General features: G+C 31.2%; 1 protein-coding gene across 1 annotated transcript; it reads right to left on the reverse strand.

Moving 5' to 3' along the window:
• Nucleotides 1-1,591: 1,591 nt before the first annotated feature.
• On the reverse strand, nt 1,592-20,507 carry LOC133650145 (dolichyl-phosphate beta-glucosyltransferase-like). Its single transcript, XM_062047046.1, has 10 exons — nt 20,212-20,507; nt 17,806-17,974; nt 14,655-14,701; nt 13,294-13,362; nt 11,277-11,369; nt 11,090-11,203; nt 10,965-11,024; nt 10,751-10,902; nt 4,456-4,541; nt 1,592-1,858 (listed from the first exon to the last, which is right to left on the reverse strand). Exons 1-10 carry the CDS (start codon nt 20,272-20,274, stop codon nt 1,743-1,745), a joined length of 969 nt encoding a protein of 322 aa, XP_061903030.1. The 5' UTR covers nt 20,275-20,507; the 3' UTR covers nt 1,592-1,742.
• Between the last annotated feature and the right edge of the window lie 720 nt (nt 20,508-21,227).

A 21,227-nucleotide genomic window follows, 5' to 3' on the forward strand; every position in this document is an offset into this window, starting at 1 on the left:
AAATATTGTGAGGGAAAAACAATTGAAAAAGTATTCTAATAAAAACATTTAAAACAAATAAAAGAATATTGTGAAGGAAAAACAATTGAAAAAGTATTCTAATAAACATTTAGAACAAATAAAAAATATTGTGAGGGAAAAACAATTGAAAAAGTATTCTAATAAACATTTAGAACAAATAAAAAAATATTGTGAGGGGAAAAACAATTGAAAAAGTATTCTAACAAACATTTAAAAAATATATTGTGAGGGAAAAACTATTGAAAAGGTATTCTAATAAACATTTAGAACAAATAAAAAAATATTGTGAGAGGAAATACAATTGAACAAGTATTCTAATAAAAATTTAGAACAAATATTGTGAGGGAAAAACAATTGAAAAAGTATTCTAATAAACATTTAGATCAAATAAAAAATATTGTGAGGGAAAAACAACTGAAAAAGTATTCTAATAAACATTTAGAACAAGTAAAAAAATATTGTGAGAAAAAATTTGAAAAATTATTCTAATAAACATTTAGATCAAATAAAAAATATTGTGAGGGAAAAACAACTGAAAAAGTATTCTAATAAACATTTAGAACAAGTAAAAAAATATTGTGAGAAAAAATTTGAAAAAGTATTCTAATAAACATTTAAAACAAATAAAAAAATATTGTGAGGGAAAAACAATTGAAAAAGTATTCTAATAAACATTTAGAACAAATAAAAAAAATATTGTGAGGGGAAAAACAATTGAACAAGTATTCTAACAAACATTTAGAACAAATAAAAAATATTGTGAGGGGAAAATTGAAAAAGTATTTTAATAAACATTTAGAACAAATAAAACATTTTGTGAGGGAAAAAACTAATGATGCCACAAACACTAAAAACAATTAAGCTTTATGTTACAACAGAAGTGAAATGCAGGCTGTTTTTTTGTTTTATTTTTAGGTGTAACCACGTTTTTTATATTTTCATATATTAATATATATATATAAACTACGCATTATATAATTAATGCATGGGCTTACTATGTTTTTTTTGTAGATAACTCTTCAAAGACGTGTGAATTGTCCGTGAACGCATCACGTGTATTTATTGTGACAAACATTAAATTCGGATTTTTAAAAATCACGGTTTCTTTTTCTTTTATCTTTAAATGTGAAAGTTCAAAGTGAACAACAATACTCCATCCATCCATTTTTTCTACCGCTTGTCCCTCTTATGTCGGCATTCATCCGTTGTTTACTTTACCTTGAAGTGGTTGGCGGCGGAGGGATACACGGGCGGGAGTGGCGCGTCAGGTCCGGTTAATGACGCAACCCTGCTGGCGACAGTCAGTCTGCGAGTTTGACATTTTCACTTTAACAGCAACTGCCGCCGAACGTCAGCAGCGTCCTCCTCCTCCTCTTCCTCCTCTTCCTCCTCCTCCCGCCGCGGGGAGAGAGAGGGAGAAACGTCCACAAAGTAGTGCGCTGTATTGTCACATCAACAACTCATCAGAAACACCATTTTGTCGAAGTAGTTCCGGCAGGTGTACCTAATGAAGTGGGCGTAGTCCAGACCGGAAGTTGCCCTGAAAGAAGTACTTACCTGACACAATAAAAGCAGTTTTTTGTTTTTATTATCAATATTATGTTGTTTTTGATCGAAATATTAGCAAACATGTTTGCTGTTTGGTCAATTTAATCTTTTTAAGTAACAAACTTTAAGGGTAAAGTAAGCAAAGTGTGTAGCAGCGCCCCCCTGTGGAGCGACTACTCAGCCTTGAGCGGCGAGCCGAGCGTCCAGGCTCCCGTCAGGTAGCGCAGGCGGATGAAGACCAGGTCGCGGCCCATCTGGAGCCAGCTCCAAAACGGGACCAGCTTGGATCCTGACGGGGGGGACAACGGAGCGCACGTTAGGGGCGGCCAGTCCCGTTATAAGGTGTTTATGAGCGACCGATCCCAGTGTTGATACAATAAGTTCGGGCGGTATAGCTCGGTTGGTAGAGTGTCCGTGCCTGCAACTTGAGGGTTCCAGGTTCGATCCCCGCTTCCGCCATCCTAGTCACTGCCGTCGTGTCCTTGGGCAAGGCACTGTACCCAAAGTGCCACCCACACTGCTTTAAATGTCACTTACATATTGGCTTTCACTATGTAAAGCACTTTGAGTCACTAGAGAAAAGCGCTATATAAATATAATTCAAATTTTTATTTTTTTTAACTACCTTTTCAGTCACATGTTAGATATGTTGAAGTGTGATGACAATCCCTCTTTATCAAAATGACGTGAATGTGTTGGGATGAGTGCACAGAAAACATGTCCGATACAGAGGACGATTCAGGCCGGTTTGGGCGATACCACATACAACGTGTGTGCAGAAAGATGTGCACTGCTCATCTTCAACACTAGAGGTGGGAAATGAGGCATGGATATTGGGACATGAATGATTATTGATTATAGAATCCATGAGCAAACATCAATAACCCATAAAGCAACGCGGGCAGTTCCGCTCCTTCCTTTCAGCGCGCTGACAGCAGGAAGGGGATTCGTGCGGCGTCATTCGTTGGCCGTTTACCTGACACGTGAAACGTGACTAAACGTCACAATCCACTTTAGACGGCGGCAGAGTGTCGAGTGTCTCGCGGCGATTCCAACTTTGGCCATAGCGTGGGTTTCTAGGTAGGGTGGCGCTTTCCATCGTTTTCAGCAGACTGCTGATTTTACACTGAATTTTTTTTATACATTGTTTTTTTACAGTGAATTTTTATTTTTTTACACTGAAATTTTCTGCACTGAATTTTTTTTAACTGATTTTATTATTTTTTACAATTTTTTTTCTGCACTGAATTATTTATACACTTTTTTTTTACACTGACTTTTTCAACACAGATTTTTTTACACTGAATTTTTCTACAGTGAATTTCTTTTACACTGAATTTTTCAACACCGCGTTTTGCTACACTGAATTGTTTTTACAAATAATTTTTCTACACTGCATTTTTTATTATTTTTTTTACACTGAATTGTTTTTACACTGAATTTTTCAACACAGATTTTTTTTACACTGAATTTTTCTATAGTGAATTTCTTTAACACTGACCCCGAAGGGAATAAGCGGTAGAAAATGGATGGATGGATGGATTAATTTTTCAACACCGCGTTTTGCTACACTTAATTGTTTTTACAAATCATTTTTCTACACTGCATTTTTTATTATTTTTTTTACATTGAATTGTTTTTACACTGAAATTTTTATACATTAATTTTTTTTTACAGCAAATTTTTATTTTTTTACACTGAAATTTTCTGCACTGAATTTTTTAAACTGATTTATTATTTTTTCCGATTTTTTTTCCACTGAATTATTTATACACTTTTTTTTTTACACTGAATTTTTCAACACAGATTTTTTTTTTTACACAGAATTTTTCTACAGTGAATTTCTTTTACACTGAATTTTTCAACACCGCGTTTTGCTACACTGAATTGTTTTTACAAATAATTTTTCTACACTGCATTTTTTATTTTATTTTTTACACTGAATTGTCTTCACACTGAATTTTTTATACATTAATTTTTTTTACAGTGAATTTTTATTTTTTTACACTGAAATTTTCTGCACTGAATTTTTTACACTGATTTTATTATTTTTGACCTTTTTTTTTTTTGCACTGAATTATTTATACTTTTTTTTTTACACTGAATTTTTCTACGGTGAATTGCTTTTACACTGAATTTTTTATACATACATTTTTTTACAGTGAATTTTTCTTACCTGGATCTTTTTACCCTGGATTGTTTTGTTTTTTTTAAACTGAAATTTTCTGCAATGAATTTTTAAATTTCCTTTTTTTTTTTGCACCGAATTATCTATACACACTTTTTTTTTTACACTGAATTTCAACGCCTGAGCGGCTAGGAGACCCCGAGAGTAACAAGCGCTTGCCTTGTTGCCTTTCCATTAAGAACAATAAACTAGTTTTTAGTATAAGTTTGCTGGTTTGAAGAAATGTAATATCATTATGTCAAGATAATGGCACTAGCATTTACTTCATTTAAGAATATTTTTCAACATATTGAGCAAAAAGGTCTCTTTTTTTATTTTCTACCAAGAAAAGTGCACTTGTTATTAGTGAGAATATACTTATTTTAAGCTAATTTTGGGTTCATTGAGGTTAGCTAATTTGACTTGTTTTGGAAAGTCTTGACAAGCCAAATTTTCTTGTTCTATTGGCAAATAATTTTGCTTAGTTCAAATAAAATACCCCTCATTTTTGTTTATTTTTTTCTTTGTTTTTGCAGTGTACTAACCACGGTGGCATCGTTACTGTCGATATGTTTCAATTCGCCCACCTTTGTTTACAATCTTAAGCTCCAGCTCGTCCTCCTGTGATAGTGCTATTAGAGTCTCTATGGTCTACCACAGGGATATCATTGATAGGGTGTGTATGTGATGTGGTGAGAGTGTTGAAGGGACATGTTTACCTTCCACCTCGGTCCAGTTGACGGCCACCTCAGCGAGGGGGATGTGGAAGCGCTGAGCGATGTACAGCAGCTCCACGTCGAAAGCCCTGCAGGACAAACACTTAAATAGTCAAAAGATGGTCGGGGAGAAGTGTTCAAGTCCGTCATGTGACCCGCTGATGTCACTCAACACGTCTGTAGATACTTTCTTAATGCTTAAAAATACTATTTAAATCAAATAAAAAAAGATAAAAAAGTGTAATAAAAAGCAAACAGGTGACATGTAACAAGAAAAAGTTGCAATGTTGACTAATAACACAAAAAGTGCCATGCAGGATGTTTTTTTCACTTTTTAACGGTCATTGCTCAAAAAATAATAATGCATCAAAATCAATGTTGTTATGAATGATTGACATATTTAAGGCTCCAATTACTTCACACCAAATACTACACTTTGAATTTTTTTGGGTGGCGAAAATATTGCATATTTTGAGCGTTATTAATCAACTTAAAATTGACAGATAGATCTGAAGTTGACTTATATGTAGTAGGAAAACATTTTTTTTTACACTTTTATGAGTGGGACCATTTTGGATGCCCAATAAATTTAATGGGATTTTTTTTTTTTTTTTTTGAACTGTCATTGCTTAAAAAAATAATAATTATTGACAAAATCACAGCTGCAATTACTTCCACTGTAAAATATTTATTGGGGGAAATATTGCGTAATTTGTGTGTTTGCCGTATAAAAACTAAGTTTTCTTGGACAAAAAGGGCGTAAACAAAAACATGAAAAAAATAATAAAAACTTAAAATTGAAGAACTATTGCATATTGTGTGTGTTTGCCATAAAAAACTATGTTTTATTTGACAAAAAAGCGCATAAAAACATCAAAAATAATAAAAATTGTATATACAAAAGATAGATCTGAAGTTGATTTCAAGACTTATGCGTTGATAGTAAAAATAAATAAATAAATAAAAATAAAATAAAAATGTATGTAACACTTTTATGAGCGGGATCTTTTTGGATCCCCAGTAATTTTAGTGGGATTTTTTAAATTATTTTTTAACTGTTAATGCTCAAATAATAATGCATTAAAATCATTATTGTTATGAATTATTGACATATTTAATTTTCAATTACTTCACACCAAATATTACACATTGACATTTTTTGGGTGGCAAAAATGTTGCATATTTTGTGTGTTATTAATAAACTTAAAACTGACAGATAGATCTGAAGTTGACTTATATGTAGTAGGAAAACAATTATGACTTATTTTTAACACTTTTAATGGGATTTTTTTTTTTTTTTTTTTTTAACTGTCATTGCTCAAAAAATAATAATGCATCAAAATCAAAGTTATGAATTATTGACCAAATCACAGCTCCAATTACTTCCACTGTAAAATATTTATTGGGGGAAATATTGCATAATTTGTGTGTTTGCCATATAAAAACTAAGTTTTCTTGGACAAAAAGGGCGTAAAACAAAAACATGAAAAAAATAATAAAAACTTAAAATTGAAGAACTATTGCATATTGTGTGTGTTTGCCATAAAAAACTATGTTTTATTTGACAAAAAAGCGCATAGAAACATCAAAAATAATAAAAATTGTATATACAAAAGATAGATCTGAAGTTGATTTCAAGACTTATGCGTTGATAGTAAAAAAATAAAAAATAAACAAAAATAAAAAATGTATGTAACACTTTTATGAGTGGGATCTTTTTGGATCCCCAGTAATTTTAGTGGGATTTTAAAAAAATATTATTTTAACTGTTAATGCTCAAAAAATAATAATGCATTAAAATCATTATTGTTATGAATTATTGACATATTTAATTTTCAATTACTTCACACCAAATATTACACTTTGACATTTTTTGGGTGGCGAAAATATTGCATATTTTGTGTGTTATTAATAAACTTAAAACTGACAGACAGATCTGAAGTTGACTTATATGTAGTAGGAAAACAATTATGACTTATTTTTAACACTTTTAATGGGATTTTTTTTTTTTTTTTTTTTTTTTAACTGTCATTGCTCAAAAAATAATAATGCATCAAAATCAAAGTTATGAATTATTGACCAAATCACAGCTCCAATTACTTCCACTGTAAAATATTTATTGGGTGAAATATTGCATAATTTGTGTGTTTGCCGTATAAAAACTAAGTTTTCTTGGACAAAAAGGGCGTAAAACAAAAACATGAAAAAAATAATAAAAACTTAAAATTGAAGAACTATTGCATATTGTGTGTGTTTGCCATAAAAAACTATGTTTTATTTGACAAAAAAGCGCATAAAAACATCAAAAATAATAAAAATTGTATATACAAAAGATAGATCTGAAGTTGATTTCAAGACTTATGCGTTGATAGTAAAAATAAATAAATAAATAAAAATAATAAAAAAATGTATGTAACACTTTTATGAGTGGGATCTTTTTGGATCCCCAGTAATTTTAGTGGGATTTTAAAAAAATATTATTTTAACTGTTAATGCTCAAAAAATAATAATGCATCAAAATCAATGTTGTTGTGAATTATTGACATATTTAAGGCTCCAATTACTTCACACCAAATATTACACTTTGACATTTTTTGGGTGGCGAAAATATTGCATATTTTGTGTGTTATTAATAAACTTAAAATTGACAGATAGATCTGAAGTTGACTTATATGTAGTAGGAAAAAAAATGTATGACTTATTTTTAAAAACTTTTATGAGTGGGACCCTTTTGGATAATTTTAATGGGATTTTGTATTTATTTTTTTAACTGTCATTGCTCAAAAAATAATAATGCATCAAAATTATTATTATGAATTATTGACATATTCACAGCCCCAATTACTTCCACTGTAAAAAAAAATTTGGGGAAAATATTGCATAATTTGTGTGTTTGCCATAAAAAACTAAGTTTTATTTGACAAAAAAGGGCATAAAAACATAAAAAATAATAAAAATTGTATATACAAAAGATAGATCTAAAGTTGATTTCAAGACTTGTGCGTTGAAAGTTAAAAAAATACAAAATAAAAATGTATGTAACACTTTTATGAGTGGGATCTTTTTGGATCCCCAGTAATTTTAGTGGGATTTTTAAAAAATATTATTTTAACTGTTAATGCTCAAAAAATAATAATGCATCAAAATCAATGTTGTTATGAATTATTGACATATTTAAGGCTCCAATTACTTCACACCAAATATTGGACTTTGACATTTTTTGGGTGGCGAAAATATTGCATATTTTGTGTGTTATTAATAAACTTAAAATTGACAGATGGATCTGAAGTTGACTTATATGTAGTAGGAAAAAAAAATGATGACTTATTTTTAAAAACTTTTATGAGTGGGACCCTTTTGGATCATTTTAATGGGATTTTGTATTTATTTTTTTAAATGTCATTGCTCAAAAAATAATAATGCATCAAAATTAATGTTATGAATTGTTGACATATTCACAGCCCCAATTACTTCCACTGTAAAAAAAAAATTGGGGAAAATATTGCATAATTTGTGTGTTTGCCATAAAAAACTAAGTTTTATTTGACAAAAAAGGGCATAAAAACATCAAAAATAATAAAAATTGTATATACAAAAGATAGATCTGAAGTTGATTTCAAGACTTATGTGTTGAAAGTTAAAAAAATACAAAATACAAATGTATGTAACACTTTTATGAGTGGGATCTTTTTGGATCCCCAGTAATTTTAGTGGGATTAAAAAAAAATATTATTTTAACTGTTAATGCTCAAAAAATAATAATGCATCAAAATCAATGTTGTTATGAATTATTGACATATTTAAGGCTCCAATTACTTCACACCAAATATTGGACTTTGACATTTTTTGGGTGGCGAAAATATTGCATATTTTGTGTGTTATTAATCAACTTAAAATTGACAGATGGATCTGAAGTTGACTTATATGTAGTAGGAAAAAAATGTATGACTTATTTTTAAAAACTTTTATGAGTGGGACCTTTTTGGATAATTTTAATGGGATTTTGTATTTATTTTTAAAAATGTCATTGCTCAAAAAATAATAATGCATCAAAATTAATATTATGAATTATTGACATATTCACAGCCCCAAATACTTCCACTGTAAAAAAAAAATTGAGGAACATATCGCATAATTTGTGTGTTTGCCATAAAAAACTAAGTTTTATTTGACAAAAAAGGGCATAAAAAAATAAATAAAAAATTGTATATACAAAAGATAGATCTGAAGTTGATTTCAAGACTTATGCGTTGAAAGTTAAAACAATACAAAATAAAAATGTATGACTTACATGTAACACTTTTATGAGTGGGATCTTTTTGGATCCCCAATCATTTTAGTGGGATTTTTAAAAATTATTATTTTAACTGTTAATGCTCAAAAAATAATAATGCATCAAAATCAATGTTGTTATGAATTATTGACATATATAAAGCTCCAATTACTTCACACCAAATATTACACTTTGACATTTTTTTGGGGCGAAAATATTGCATAATTTGTGTTTTTGCTATAAAAAAAGTTTTATCTGACAAAAATGGCATAAAGAAACCTCATTAAAAAACGTTTTAAAAAAATAACTAAGCGTTGAAAGTGAGAAAAAATAAAATAAAAATGTATGACTTATAGTTAACACTTATGAGTGGGACCTTTTTGGATTCCCAAGAAGTGGCATGTTTTTCATTCTTTTTTTAAATGTTATTGCTCAAAAAATAATAATTAATAAAAATCAATGTTATATAAATTAGTGACATATTTAAAGCTCCAATTACTTCACATCAAATATTACACTTTGAATTTTTTTGGGGGGAAAACATTGCATATTTTGTGTGTTTGCCATAAAAAACTATTTTTATTTTTTTAATCACAAAAAGGGCAAAAAACAAACGTGGAAAATATAAAACTTATAATCAACAAATAGATCCAAAGTTGATTTCAAGACTTAATAGTAGAAAGTAAAAAATAAAAATGTATGACTAATTTTTAACACTTTTATGAGTGGGGCCCTTTTAGGTCCCCGATCATTTTAGTGGGATTTTTTTTTTTCAAATGGTCATTGTTCAAAAAATAATAAAGAATTAAAATCAATGTTATGAAGGATTTACCTATTTAAGGCTCTAATTGCTTCACACCAAATATTACACTTTGACATTTTTTTGCCATTAAAAAAAAAGTTTTATTTGACAAAAAGGGCATAAAACAAACAAAAACCAACAACAATAATAAAACCGTATTATCAGTGGATAAATCTGAAGTTGATCCTGAGACTTAGGTGTTGAAAGTAAAAAACAAAAACAAAAAAAACATATCATTTATTTTTAACACTTTTATGAGTGGTACCCTTTTGGATCCCCAATAATTTTAGACTGTTATTAACAGCTGTTGCTAAAAAACCCACAATAATGAATAAAAATTATTGTTGTTATGAATTACTGACCTATTTATTTCACATTTTTTTGGGGTAAAATATTGCATATTTTGTGTGTTTACCATAGAAACAGGGATTGACAAAAAGGTCATTAAACATAAAAAATAACTTTATATTGACAGATAGACCTGAAGTCGTTGCATAAAAAGATTTCAAAAATGAATATAAGAGCTATTTTGAAAACATACATTTATGACCGAGACTCTACCAAACTTGAGAGAAGCCCGAAAGGTTTATAAAATCTATATATAGTTGTCAGAATAATTGTATCTAAGTTATCACAAAACTTTGTGTTTCTATGAGTTCCCGGCAAGAGGACAAAAGCTGTCTTTGATCTTACCAATCAAAAGGCTTGTAAAACTCCACTGTGTACGATGGGAAGCGACGTGAAGGTGTCGGTTTCTTTGATCTATTGTGATCCACAGGAAGATCTTGTCTACAAAGCGGAGAGGAAGCAGGACCTGACGCAGGCTCCAGGCATCTTTTCTTTGAACTGTTTTGTGACCGAGGGCAACGGCTGTTTACGACCCCCCCTCCCTTAGAAACGGCTGTTGCCATGTAATCAGGGAAAGTCCAAATAAGAGAGGAGGCGCACAATCATTTCGTCAGAGCGTGGGACGACACTGTACAAGAGTACAGGTGTACGCGCTCTCCTCATTGAGCTAAATTGAATCCTGTCTCTGTTTGAACTCCTTGCTTCCTGTCTTGTTTAATAGATGTCATCAGTGTTTGAACCTGACAATAGTATTAATAAAAATAAAAATAAATAAAAATATCAAAATGGCCACATGCTTTGATTTTTCAGTGTGGACCTCAGTAGGGAAACAATTAATCCACTCAGCGTGAGCGGCACGACTTCCTGTTCCTTACCAGCGCTCCACGTGCAGCGAGGAGAAGGTCCTGAGCGCCGCCTGGCGCGTGAACAGCTTGAAGCCGCACTGCGTGTCGCGTATGCCGCGCACGCAGAAGAACCACACCAGGAAGTGGAAGCCGTACATCAGGAAGGTGCGGAACACGGAGCGCTGCGGCACAAAAGCGAGGTTAAAGACAAAGACCGGATCGCCGGCGGGTCCTCGGCGGTTACCTGGGCGACGGCCTCCTGCTCCAGGTGAGCTCTGGAGCCGCAGGAAATGGCCATGTTGTCCTGGAAGTGCAACACACTCAAAATAACCGCAGACAAGGCAATGTTACGCAACAACACAAGCGTACCGCTTTAGGACTAATCTCCTTAAGCCCCGCCTCCAACTTCTCAACATCTGAGAACTTTGTCGCTCCGTCCGCGTCCGCCATCAGAATGAGGCGCCCCCTGCAGCTCAGAGTTCCCTTCGGAGCCCGGCGAGAAAAACGTGAGTTAGCGTTAGCGTCGTGATGCTAATGGATCGTGCTAATATTTTACCATCCGCACGGCGCCGCCTTTTCCTCGGTTCTTCACCAGCGTCAGAACGCGGACTTTGTCAGCGCCGTATTTCTTGGTGTAGCGTGACGCCACCTGGTGGTTGCACAAGAAGGATGGGTTAGTTAGTAGACCAAAATAAATGTCATCTTTGAAAGAAATATATGGAGGTTCATTTGTGTCTTTATTACCAAATTTATGGAATTGAAGTTTTTGCCTTTGAATTTAGTAAACACAATCAAATTTCGTTGAATACATTTTTGTAGCAAATTTCAGTGTGTAAAAAAATAAGTGTATAAATAATTCAGGGCAAAAAAAAATTCAGTGTTGAAATATTCAGTGTAAAAAAAAAATCAGTGGATTCAAAAAATTCTGTGTAAAAAAATGCAGTGTTGAAACTTTCAGTGTAAAAGCAATCCAGTGTGTAAAAATGCATTGCTGAAAAATTAAATGGGACAACAATTCAGTGTAGAAGCAATTCACCGTAGAAAATTTCAGTTTAAAAAAAAGTGTGTATAAATAATTCGGTGCAAAAAAAATAATAAAAAAATCAGGTGTAAAAAATTCAGAGCAGAAAATGTCAGTGTAAAAAGAAAATCCAGTTCAGAAAAATTCACTGTAAAAAAAAAGGCAGTGTAAAAAAAAAAAATACAGTGTAGAAAAAGTATTTGTAAAAACAATTCAGTGTAGCAAAACGCAGTGTTGAAAAATTCAGTGTAAAAGAAATTCACTGTAGAAAAATTCAGTGTAAAAAAAAGTGTGTATGAATAATTCGGTGCAAAAAAAAAAATCGTAAAAAAAAATAAAATCAGTGTAAAAAATGCAGTGCAGAAAATTTCAGTGTAAAAAAAAAAAAAAAAAATCCAGGGTAAAAAAATCCAGTTCAGAAAAATTAACTGTAAAAAAAATTAATGTATAAAAAATTCAGTGTAAAAGCAATTCACCGTAGAAAAATTCAGTGTAAAAAAAAAGAGTGTATAAATAATTGGCTGCAAAAAAATAAAAATAAGAAATCAATGCAAAAAATTCAGTGCAGAAAATTTCTGTGTAAAAAATTAAAAATCCAGGGTAAAAAAAATCCAGTTCAGAAAAACTCACTGTAAAAAAAAAATTCAGTGTAAAAACAATTCAGTGTTAAAAAAATTAATAAATGCAGCGTAAAAAAAAAAATCAGTGTTGAAAAATTCTGTGTAAAAGCACTTCAGTGTAAAAAAAAAATTCATTGTAAAAGCACTTCAGTGTAAAAAAAAAATTCTGTGTAAAAGCACTTCAGTGTAAAAAAAAAATTCAGTGTTGAAAAATTCAGTGAGAAAAAAATGCAGTGTAGAAAAATTATTTGTAAAAACCATTCAGTGTAAAAAAAAATTCAGTGTTGAAAAATTCACTGTAAAAAAATTCTCTAGAAAACTTCCGTGTAAAAAAAAATGTAATGTTGAAAAATTCAGCATAGAAAAATCAGCGTATAAAAAATTCAGTGTAAAAACAATTCAATGTAGAAAATTATTTTGTATAAACAATTCAGTGTAGCAAAATGCAGTGTTGAAAAATTCAGTGTAAAAGCAATTCTCCGTTGAAAAAATCAGTGTAAAAAAATGCAGTGTTGAAAAATCCTTCATAAAAAAAAATCAGTGTATAAAATATGTTGTGTAAAAACAATTCAGTGTAGAAAAATTCAGTGTAAAAAAATAAAAATCAGTGAAGAAAAAAGATTGATTTCTTCAGTCTTAATTTACTTGAAGTGAGTCTTGAAGTTTTTCACAACGATTTTTTACCTTAAATCTTCACACACTGAATTTTAACAAACTGAATTGTTAAACATACAGATTTTGCTCACATAGTTGTATTCAATGCAATGGTCAGCATACTTTGATGTAAAAAAATCAGTTTACCAAATTCAAACGCAACAAATTCAGTTACATAAATTCCATTTAAAAAAAAAAAAAAAGCTTTGGGATTAAAGACACAAATTGAACTCCAAAAAATAACTCGCTCAAAAAACTATAAATCATAAAGTTATTACTTCTGTGGTTTTGTCTTTGCTGCCATCGTCCACCACGATGATCTCATAGGTGAAAACAGCTTGTTTTCTCTGCAAACACACACACATTCAATGCTGCCACCTGCTGGCTGATTGGAAGAACAACACCAGAGAGAGGCCAAAAGGCATCATTTCTTTTCTATGAATGACATCATTAGGGGTGTCCTGATATTGGTATGCATCCGATATCAGCATAAAACTAAACACAAGTATCAGATTATAAGGGCTTGCATGGTAGGCTATAAACTAGTAGGAGAGAGCAGCTACACGACAGCTAAGCACACAATAGCAAGCGAGCGAGAAATACATATTAATAAAAGAGCAATATTGCAGTGTAAAACAGCACATTTGTCAATATAAACAACTATCACATAATTATAGTTGCACATTACTTACATATACAAAGTCTCCAAGACAAGTACCCAGTAACAAACGTGTCCGCACCATTGAACTTTATGAATCAAAACAGATAAAATGACCACTCCAATTTCAAGACAGCATAAGTCCATTTCAGACAGAGATGAATGGGTTAGTGTCTTTCATAACTACCAAAGTCAGCTCCTCCGGGATTTCGCAATCGTGCCAATCCATGCAAATTCAACTAGGGTTGCAAAATTCCGGGAATATTCAAAGTTGGAAACTTTCCATGGGAATTAATGGGAAACTAATGGGAATAAACATTGAATGCAACATGCCAGATCTTGCAGCATGATTATTAGCCAAAACAACCTGATTTAAGGCAAATTCAGTAGAACTTCAACCCTTCACTGTGCATTCCTCCATCACATGCACAGATAATTCCCAGCATGCTACACACTACAGGCCACACTAGTATTTGAGCCCAAAGACTTCATCCAGTCAGGTAAGTGTTGATGATATTATTGGGGTAAATATATTTGATCTATGGTATTTAAGTTTAATAGAGGTGTAATTGCAAAGTATGAAAACCCAAGATTTTAAGGTATAAATTTGTACAATTAGTTAAATTGCTAGCATAAAATGTTAACATGTTAGCATAACAACAGTTTTTAAGTCCAAATGAGCTAAAATACTCGCATAAAAGGGTAGCATGCTAACATTAGCATGGTAACATAGATACGTTAGCATAAGTAAGCAAAATAAGTAGCAAAAGCCATGATTTTTAGGTTTAAAGAAATATTTCACACTACAAAATTATGTTACAATAAAGTATGTATAAATCCTGCTGATATGGTATCAGATAAATATCGGTTACTGCCCAATCATCGCTCGTATCAGGAGACCCTTAATCACCATTGAAGAATGAATCTTAATAATATTGACATGTACAACACTGACTGAAGAATATTTAGTCCAATACTGACCTGCCTGTCTTCCAAATACTCTGTGGCCTCCTCCAACATCACGGGCACTGAAATCAAACACAAACAATTTGGAGGATGCCCTGTGGGGTACGTTGGTGTGCTCTACGGCCGCACATTTCTAAATGAATATGATTCATGATTAAAAACTAAAGGGTATAAATACAAAAAATCTGTGTAAAAAGTGTAAGAATTCAGTGTAAACAAAAAAAAAATCGGTGCTGAAAAATTCAGAGTAAAAAAAAAAGTAATACAGAAAAAATGTGTGTAAAAAAAATTCAGTGTATAAATATTTCTGCACTGAATTTGTATGATTTTTTACATTGAATTTTAAAACACTGCATAATGATTAATAACATTGCATAGAAATGTGTGATTGTGTTTAAAATGTAGTTTGTTAAAATAGTGTTTTGCAATTCAATGTGTAAAATTCAGTGTATAAAAAATGTCTGTGTAAAAAAATTCATGCAAAAACATATTCAGTGCAAAAAATAATCAGTGTCTGACTTTTTCTGCAATGAATTTTTGAACATTGATTTTTTTTTTACACCAATTTTTCATTTAATCAACTTATGCTGACCATTTTATTGAATGAAAATTTGTGTATTTAAAAATGTAAGTTTGTCTAAATTTATTGTGTGAAAATTCAGAGTAAAGAAAATTCAGTGCCGAAGAATTTAGTGTTAAAAAAATTATGTGTGTAAACATTCAGTGCAGAAAAGAATCAGTGTATAAACACAGTGTGTAAAAATTCAGTGTAAAAAAATCAGTGCTGAAAAACTGTAAGTGTACGAGTATATAAATAATTTTTTTGAATTAATTTCCATCCATCCATCCATTTTCTATTGAATAAAAATTTGTGAGCAAAATGTGTGTTTATAAATGTAGTTTTTTTAAAATATAGTTTTAAAATTTTGTTTAAAAAAAAAAAAAATCAGTGTAAAAAAAAGGGTCCAGAATTTGTGTGTTTGAAAATGTAGTTTTTTAAAATTTATTGTGTAAAAATTCAGAGTAAAAAAAATTCAGTGCCAAAGAATTTAGTGTAAAAAAAAAAAATCTGTGTGTAAACATTCAGTATAAAAAAATTCAGTGCAGAAAAGAATCAGTGTATAAACATACAGTGTGTAAAAATTCTGTGTAAAAAAATCAGTGCTGAAAAACTCTGTGTAAAAAAAAAAATAAGTGTACGAGTATATAAATAATTTTTTTGAATTAATTTCCATCCATCCATCCATTTTCTATTGAATAAAAATTTGTGAGCAAAATGTGTGTTTATAAATGTAGTTTTTTTTAAATATAGTGTTTTAAAATTTTGTTTAAAAAAAAAAAAAATCAGTGTAAAAAAAAGGGTCCAGAATTTGTGTGTTTGAAAATGTAGTTTTTTAAAATTTATTGTGTAAAAATTCAGAGTAAAAAAAATTCAGTGCCAAAGAATTTAGTGTAAAAAAAAAAAATCTGTGTGTAAACATTCAGTATAAAAAAATTCAGTGCAGAAAAGAATCAGTGTATAAACATACAGTGTGTAAAAATTCTGTGTAAAAAAATCAGTGCTGAAAAACTCTGTGTAAAAAAAAAAATCAGTGTATGAGTATTTCTGCACTGAATTTTTACACGGATATTTTTTTCAATTAATTTAATTGAATAAAAATTTGTGAGCAAAATGTGTGTTTATAAATGTAGTTTGTTAAAATACAGTGTTTAAAATTTGGTGTAAAAAAAAAAAATTCAGTGTAAAAAAAGGGTCCAGAAAAATTCAGTGTATGAATATTTTTGCGATTAATTTTTGTAAAAAAATTTTTTTTTACACCAAATTTTTATTTGATCAAAATATGCTGACAAATGCATTGAATGGAAATGTGTGCGAAAAATGTGTTTGAAAATGTAGTTTGTTAAAATGAATTGTGTAAACATTCTGTGTATAAAAAATCCAGTGCAGAAAAAAATCAGTGTATAACATAGTGTAAAAAAATCATTGCTGAAAAACTGAGAAAAAAAAAATCAGTGTTAATTTCAAAACAGCGTATTTTTTAATTGAATAAAAAATGTGAGCAAAATTAGTGTTGAAAATTTTAGTTTGTTAAAATACAGTGTTGTAAAATGCAGCTTGTATAAATTCAGTGTAAAAAAATCATTGCTGAAAAACTGAGAAAAAAAAAAATCAGTGTTAATTTCAAAACAGCGTATTTTTTAATTGAATAAAAAATGTGAGCAAAATTAGTGTTGAAAAATGTAGTTTGTTAAAATACAGTGTTCTAAAATGCAGCTTGTATAAATTCAGTGTAAAAAAAGTTGTCCCAAAAAAATTCCCCATTCAATATAAAAAATAAAATGCAGAAATAAATCAGTGTATGAACACAGTGTGCAAAAATGTTGTGTAAAAAAATCTGTGAGAAAAAAAATGTATATATTTTTTTTACACAAAATTATAAAACGCTGCATTTTAACAAACTACATTTTTAAACACAAATTTTGCTCACAAATTTCTATTCAATTAAATTAATTGAATTTTTTTTTTAAAATAAAATTTCAGTGTGTAAATATTTCTGCACTGAATTTTTATACAATTATTTGTTTTAATTAATTTAATTGAATAACAATGTGTGTGTTTAAAAATGGAGTTTGTTCAAATACAGTGTTTTAAAATTCTGCGTAAAAAAAAGTCATTGTAAAAACATTGTTTGTGAATATTTCTGCATTGAATTTTTATACAATTATTTTTTTCAATTCATTTAATTGAATAAAAATGTGTGTGTTTAAAAATAGAGTTTGCTAAAATACAGTGTTTTAAAATTCTGTGTAAAAAAATGATGTGTAAACATTCAGTATAACAAATTCAGTGCAGAAAAAAATCAGTGTATAACATAGTGTGTAAAAACTCAGTGTAAAAAAATCAGTGCTGAAAAACTCAATGTCATTGTAAAAACATTCAGTTTGTGAATATTTCTGCACTGAATTTTTATACAATTATTTTTTAACACACTGTATTTTTAACAAACTGAATTTTCAAACACATTTTGCTCACAAATTTCTATTTAACAAAATCGTAATTTGATGTTAAAAAAATTCAGTGTAAAAAAAACCCAAAAAGCTTGCGTAATAAAGACACAAATGAACCTCCATAATTATATTTGTGTGTTTGGTTGCCGTCACTCACTGCGGAGCTCCTCGTTGTACGCCGGGATGACCACGGAGAGTTCCACGGAGGACGGCTCGTGCAGACTGGGGAAAAACTCTTTGGCTCCCGTGGCGCTGAGGAAGCATTTCTCCTGGCTGTGACGCGTCAGGTCGACCGTCCCGGCTGTGACGTGCGCTGTGACGGTCACCTGAAGGATAGGACACACTTGATTTATCCCACAGTGGGAACGTCTTGTGGTTGCAGAGCAGATGCAAAAAAAAGTCAGTAAGAAGGCGATGTTCCTGGTTCATCGTACATGTTCCGTATTGACCTGTCAAAGGACGCGCTTTGTCCCGTATTTTTATTAACGTAATAATCAACAATAGTCTGGAAAATATAGAAAAATAGTTCTTTAAAACGACAATAGCACAAGCAACAATTTGGGGAAGTTCGGAGATAGTATTTTTTACAAGTGAATAATATAAATACAGTCTATTATACAGCATTATTCACATGTGAATAACATAAATACAGTCTATTATACAGCATTATTCACATGTGAATAACATAAATACAGTCTATTATACAGCATAATTCACATGTGAATAATATAAATACAGTCTATTATACAGCATTATTCACATGTTAATATAAATACAGTCTATTATACAGCATTATTCACATGTGAATAACATAAATACAGTCTATTATACAGCATAATTCACATGTGAATAATATAAATACAGTCTATTATACAGCATTATTCACATGTTAATATCAATACAGTCTATTATACAGCATTATTCACATGTGAATATAAATACAGTCTATTGTACAGCATTATTCACATGTGAATAATATAAATACAGTCTATTATACAGCATTATTCACATGTGAATAATATAAATACAGTCCATTATACATCATTATTCACATGTGAATAATATTGTTCATCAACTCTGCTTTAAATATATATATATATATATATATATATATATATATATATATATATATATATATATATATATATATATATATATATATATATATATATATATATATATATATATATATTAGGGCTGCAACTAACAACTAATTTGATAATCGATTTATCTGTCGATTATTACTTCGATTAATCGATTAATAATCGGACAAAAGAGACAAACTACATTTCTATCCTTTCCAGTATTTTATTGGGGGAAAAAACAGCATACTGGCACCATACTTATTTTGATTAAAGTTTCTCAGCTGTTTGTAAATGTTGCAGTTTATTAATAAAGGTTTATAAGAAAAAAAAAAAAAAAAAAGTAGCCTCTGCGCATGCGCATAGCATAGATCCAACGAATCGATGACTAAATTAATCGGCAACTATTTTTTATAATCGATTTAATCGATTAGTTGTTGCAGCCCTATATATATATATATATATTTATATTTGCTGCCATCTTGTGGATATTGTGAGTAAATCAGATCAACGACCCTTGAAAGTACTTTGAAATAATAGCACAGTGTGTACTTGTAGCCAAACAACATTCCCTAGTCACTGTGGAAAAAAGTATATATATATATATATATATATATATATATATATATATATATATATATATATATATATATATATATATATATATATATATATATATATATAAAAACATTTTTGTAAATTCTGTATGCTTAAACCTAAATATCCTCAATTTTGATTCTTGGCGCCATCATAAACATATGCCAACTTAGCATGGTAATGATTAATGGTAGCATTTTTGTAAATTCTGTAGGTAGGGGTCTCTCTCTCACACACACACACACACACACACACACACACACACACACACACACACACACACACACACACACACACACACACACACACACACACACACCTGGCCAAAATCTCCTTCATATATAAAGCACACCTCTGTTTTTGTCAAATTAGTCTGGAATTATGCTGTTCTAAGTTAAACGGGTCCGTCTTCTGTGGAAAAAAGTTATGTTTATTGTTTATCCATCTAGAGTTCAAACCCCGGCCGAGTCATACCAAAGACTATAAAAATGGGAGCCGTTACCTCCCTGCTTGGCACTCAGCATCAAGGGCTGGAATTGGGGGTTAAATCACCAATAAATGATTCCCGGGCGCGACCACCGCTACTGCTCACTGCTCCCCTCACCTCCCAGGGGGTGAACAAGGGTGATGGGTCAAAAGCAGAGAATAATTTCGCCCCACCTAGTGTGTGTGTGACTATCATTGGTACTTTAAGTTAATTATATGATATAATCCACAAACAAGAAGAGCCAAGTTGCCTCCATTGAACCTGAGTGAATAACATCGACTCCTTTCACACACACACACACACATAAAACGGCCGTAATAAATGAGGTTAGGAGACCATTACTTGTTTCTCTTGCAGGAAGACAACATGACCAGGACTTATTTCTTTAGTTTCTTACCGCGATGAGAGCCAGAAGAGCCAGTGCGACCAAAGCTGGCATCATTTCCCACACAAAGTCCATCTTTGTAGCAGCTAGCACAGGCTAGCTAGCCAGCCTTTGACCGTGCGCCTCAGTAGCCGGCTCTCACCTCCGAACACATGGACGACCTCCGCAAAGTTGCTCAAGCTCCAATGAACACAACCAACATGTCAACTCAACTATGAGGGTCGTCCATTGCTCGTTTCGCCACTCTTTGGGCTGCCAATCGCGAGTGAACACGGAATGCAACGCGGAAGTGCCGGTTGGTAGCGATGAGACGTTCGCGAACGAGTCGACTCTTTTGAAGGGCTCTTTTCCGTGAACGATGACAACCGACAACCCATCCTTTTTCCTACCGCTTGTCCCTTTCACATCTTACTAAATAGTTCAGGTAGAGTAAAACAATTTTGAATTCACATTTGTATCTTATCAGACATTTATTATTTGATGTATTATTTGTGTACTCCATCCATCCATTTTCTACCGCTTATTCCCTTCGGGGTCGCGGGGGGCGCTGGAGCCTATCTCAGCTACAATCGGGCGGGAGGCGGGGTACACCCTGGACAAGTCGCCACCTCATCGCAGGGCCAACACAGATAGACAGACAACATTCACACCCACATTCACACACTAGGGCCAATTTTTAGTGTTGCCATACATAAAGTTGTATTATTATTTTTGAATTAGAAATAGTGATCTCAATGCATTTGGGATAGGATGTATATATATATATATATATATATATATATATATATATATATATATATATATATATATATATATATATATATATATATATATATATATATATATATATATATATATATATATATATATATATATATATATATACACTAAAGAGCCGATCTTTCCAGTGGCTCTTTTAACAAGGAACGACTCCTCGTGATACGGCTCCCTCACACGTTTCTCTAGACACGTCATCATTTAGTGACAAGAGGAAGTAACTTGAGTAAGTCACACTGACACCTAGAGGC

This window comes from Entelurus aequoreus, linkage group LG05, assembly GCF_033978785.1.
Source record: "Entelurus aequoreus isolate RoL-2023_Sb linkage group LG05, RoL_Eaeq_v1.1, whole genome shotgun sequence".
Lineage (NCBI taxonomy): Eukaryota > Metazoa > Chordata > Actinopteri > Syngnathiformes > Syngnathidae > Entelurus > Entelurus aequoreus.

What these genes read in the sequence shown, in the direction of transcription:
- LOC133650145 (XM_062047046.1), bottom strand. Translation starts at nt 20,274, where the DNA reads ATGGACTTTGTGTGGGAAATGATGCCAGCTTTGGTCGCACTGGCTCTT. An exon ending in AGTATTTGGAAGACAGGCAG is followed by an intron (nt 13,363 to 14,654) that starts GTCAGTATTGGA and finishes GTGTGTTTGCAG; the next exon opens with AGAAAACAAGCTGTTTTCAC. An exon ending in CAACTGGACCGAGGTGGAAG is followed by an intron (nt 1,859 to 4,455) that starts GTAAACATGTCC and finishes CCCCCCCGTCAG; the next exon opens with GATCCAAGCTGGTCCCGTTT.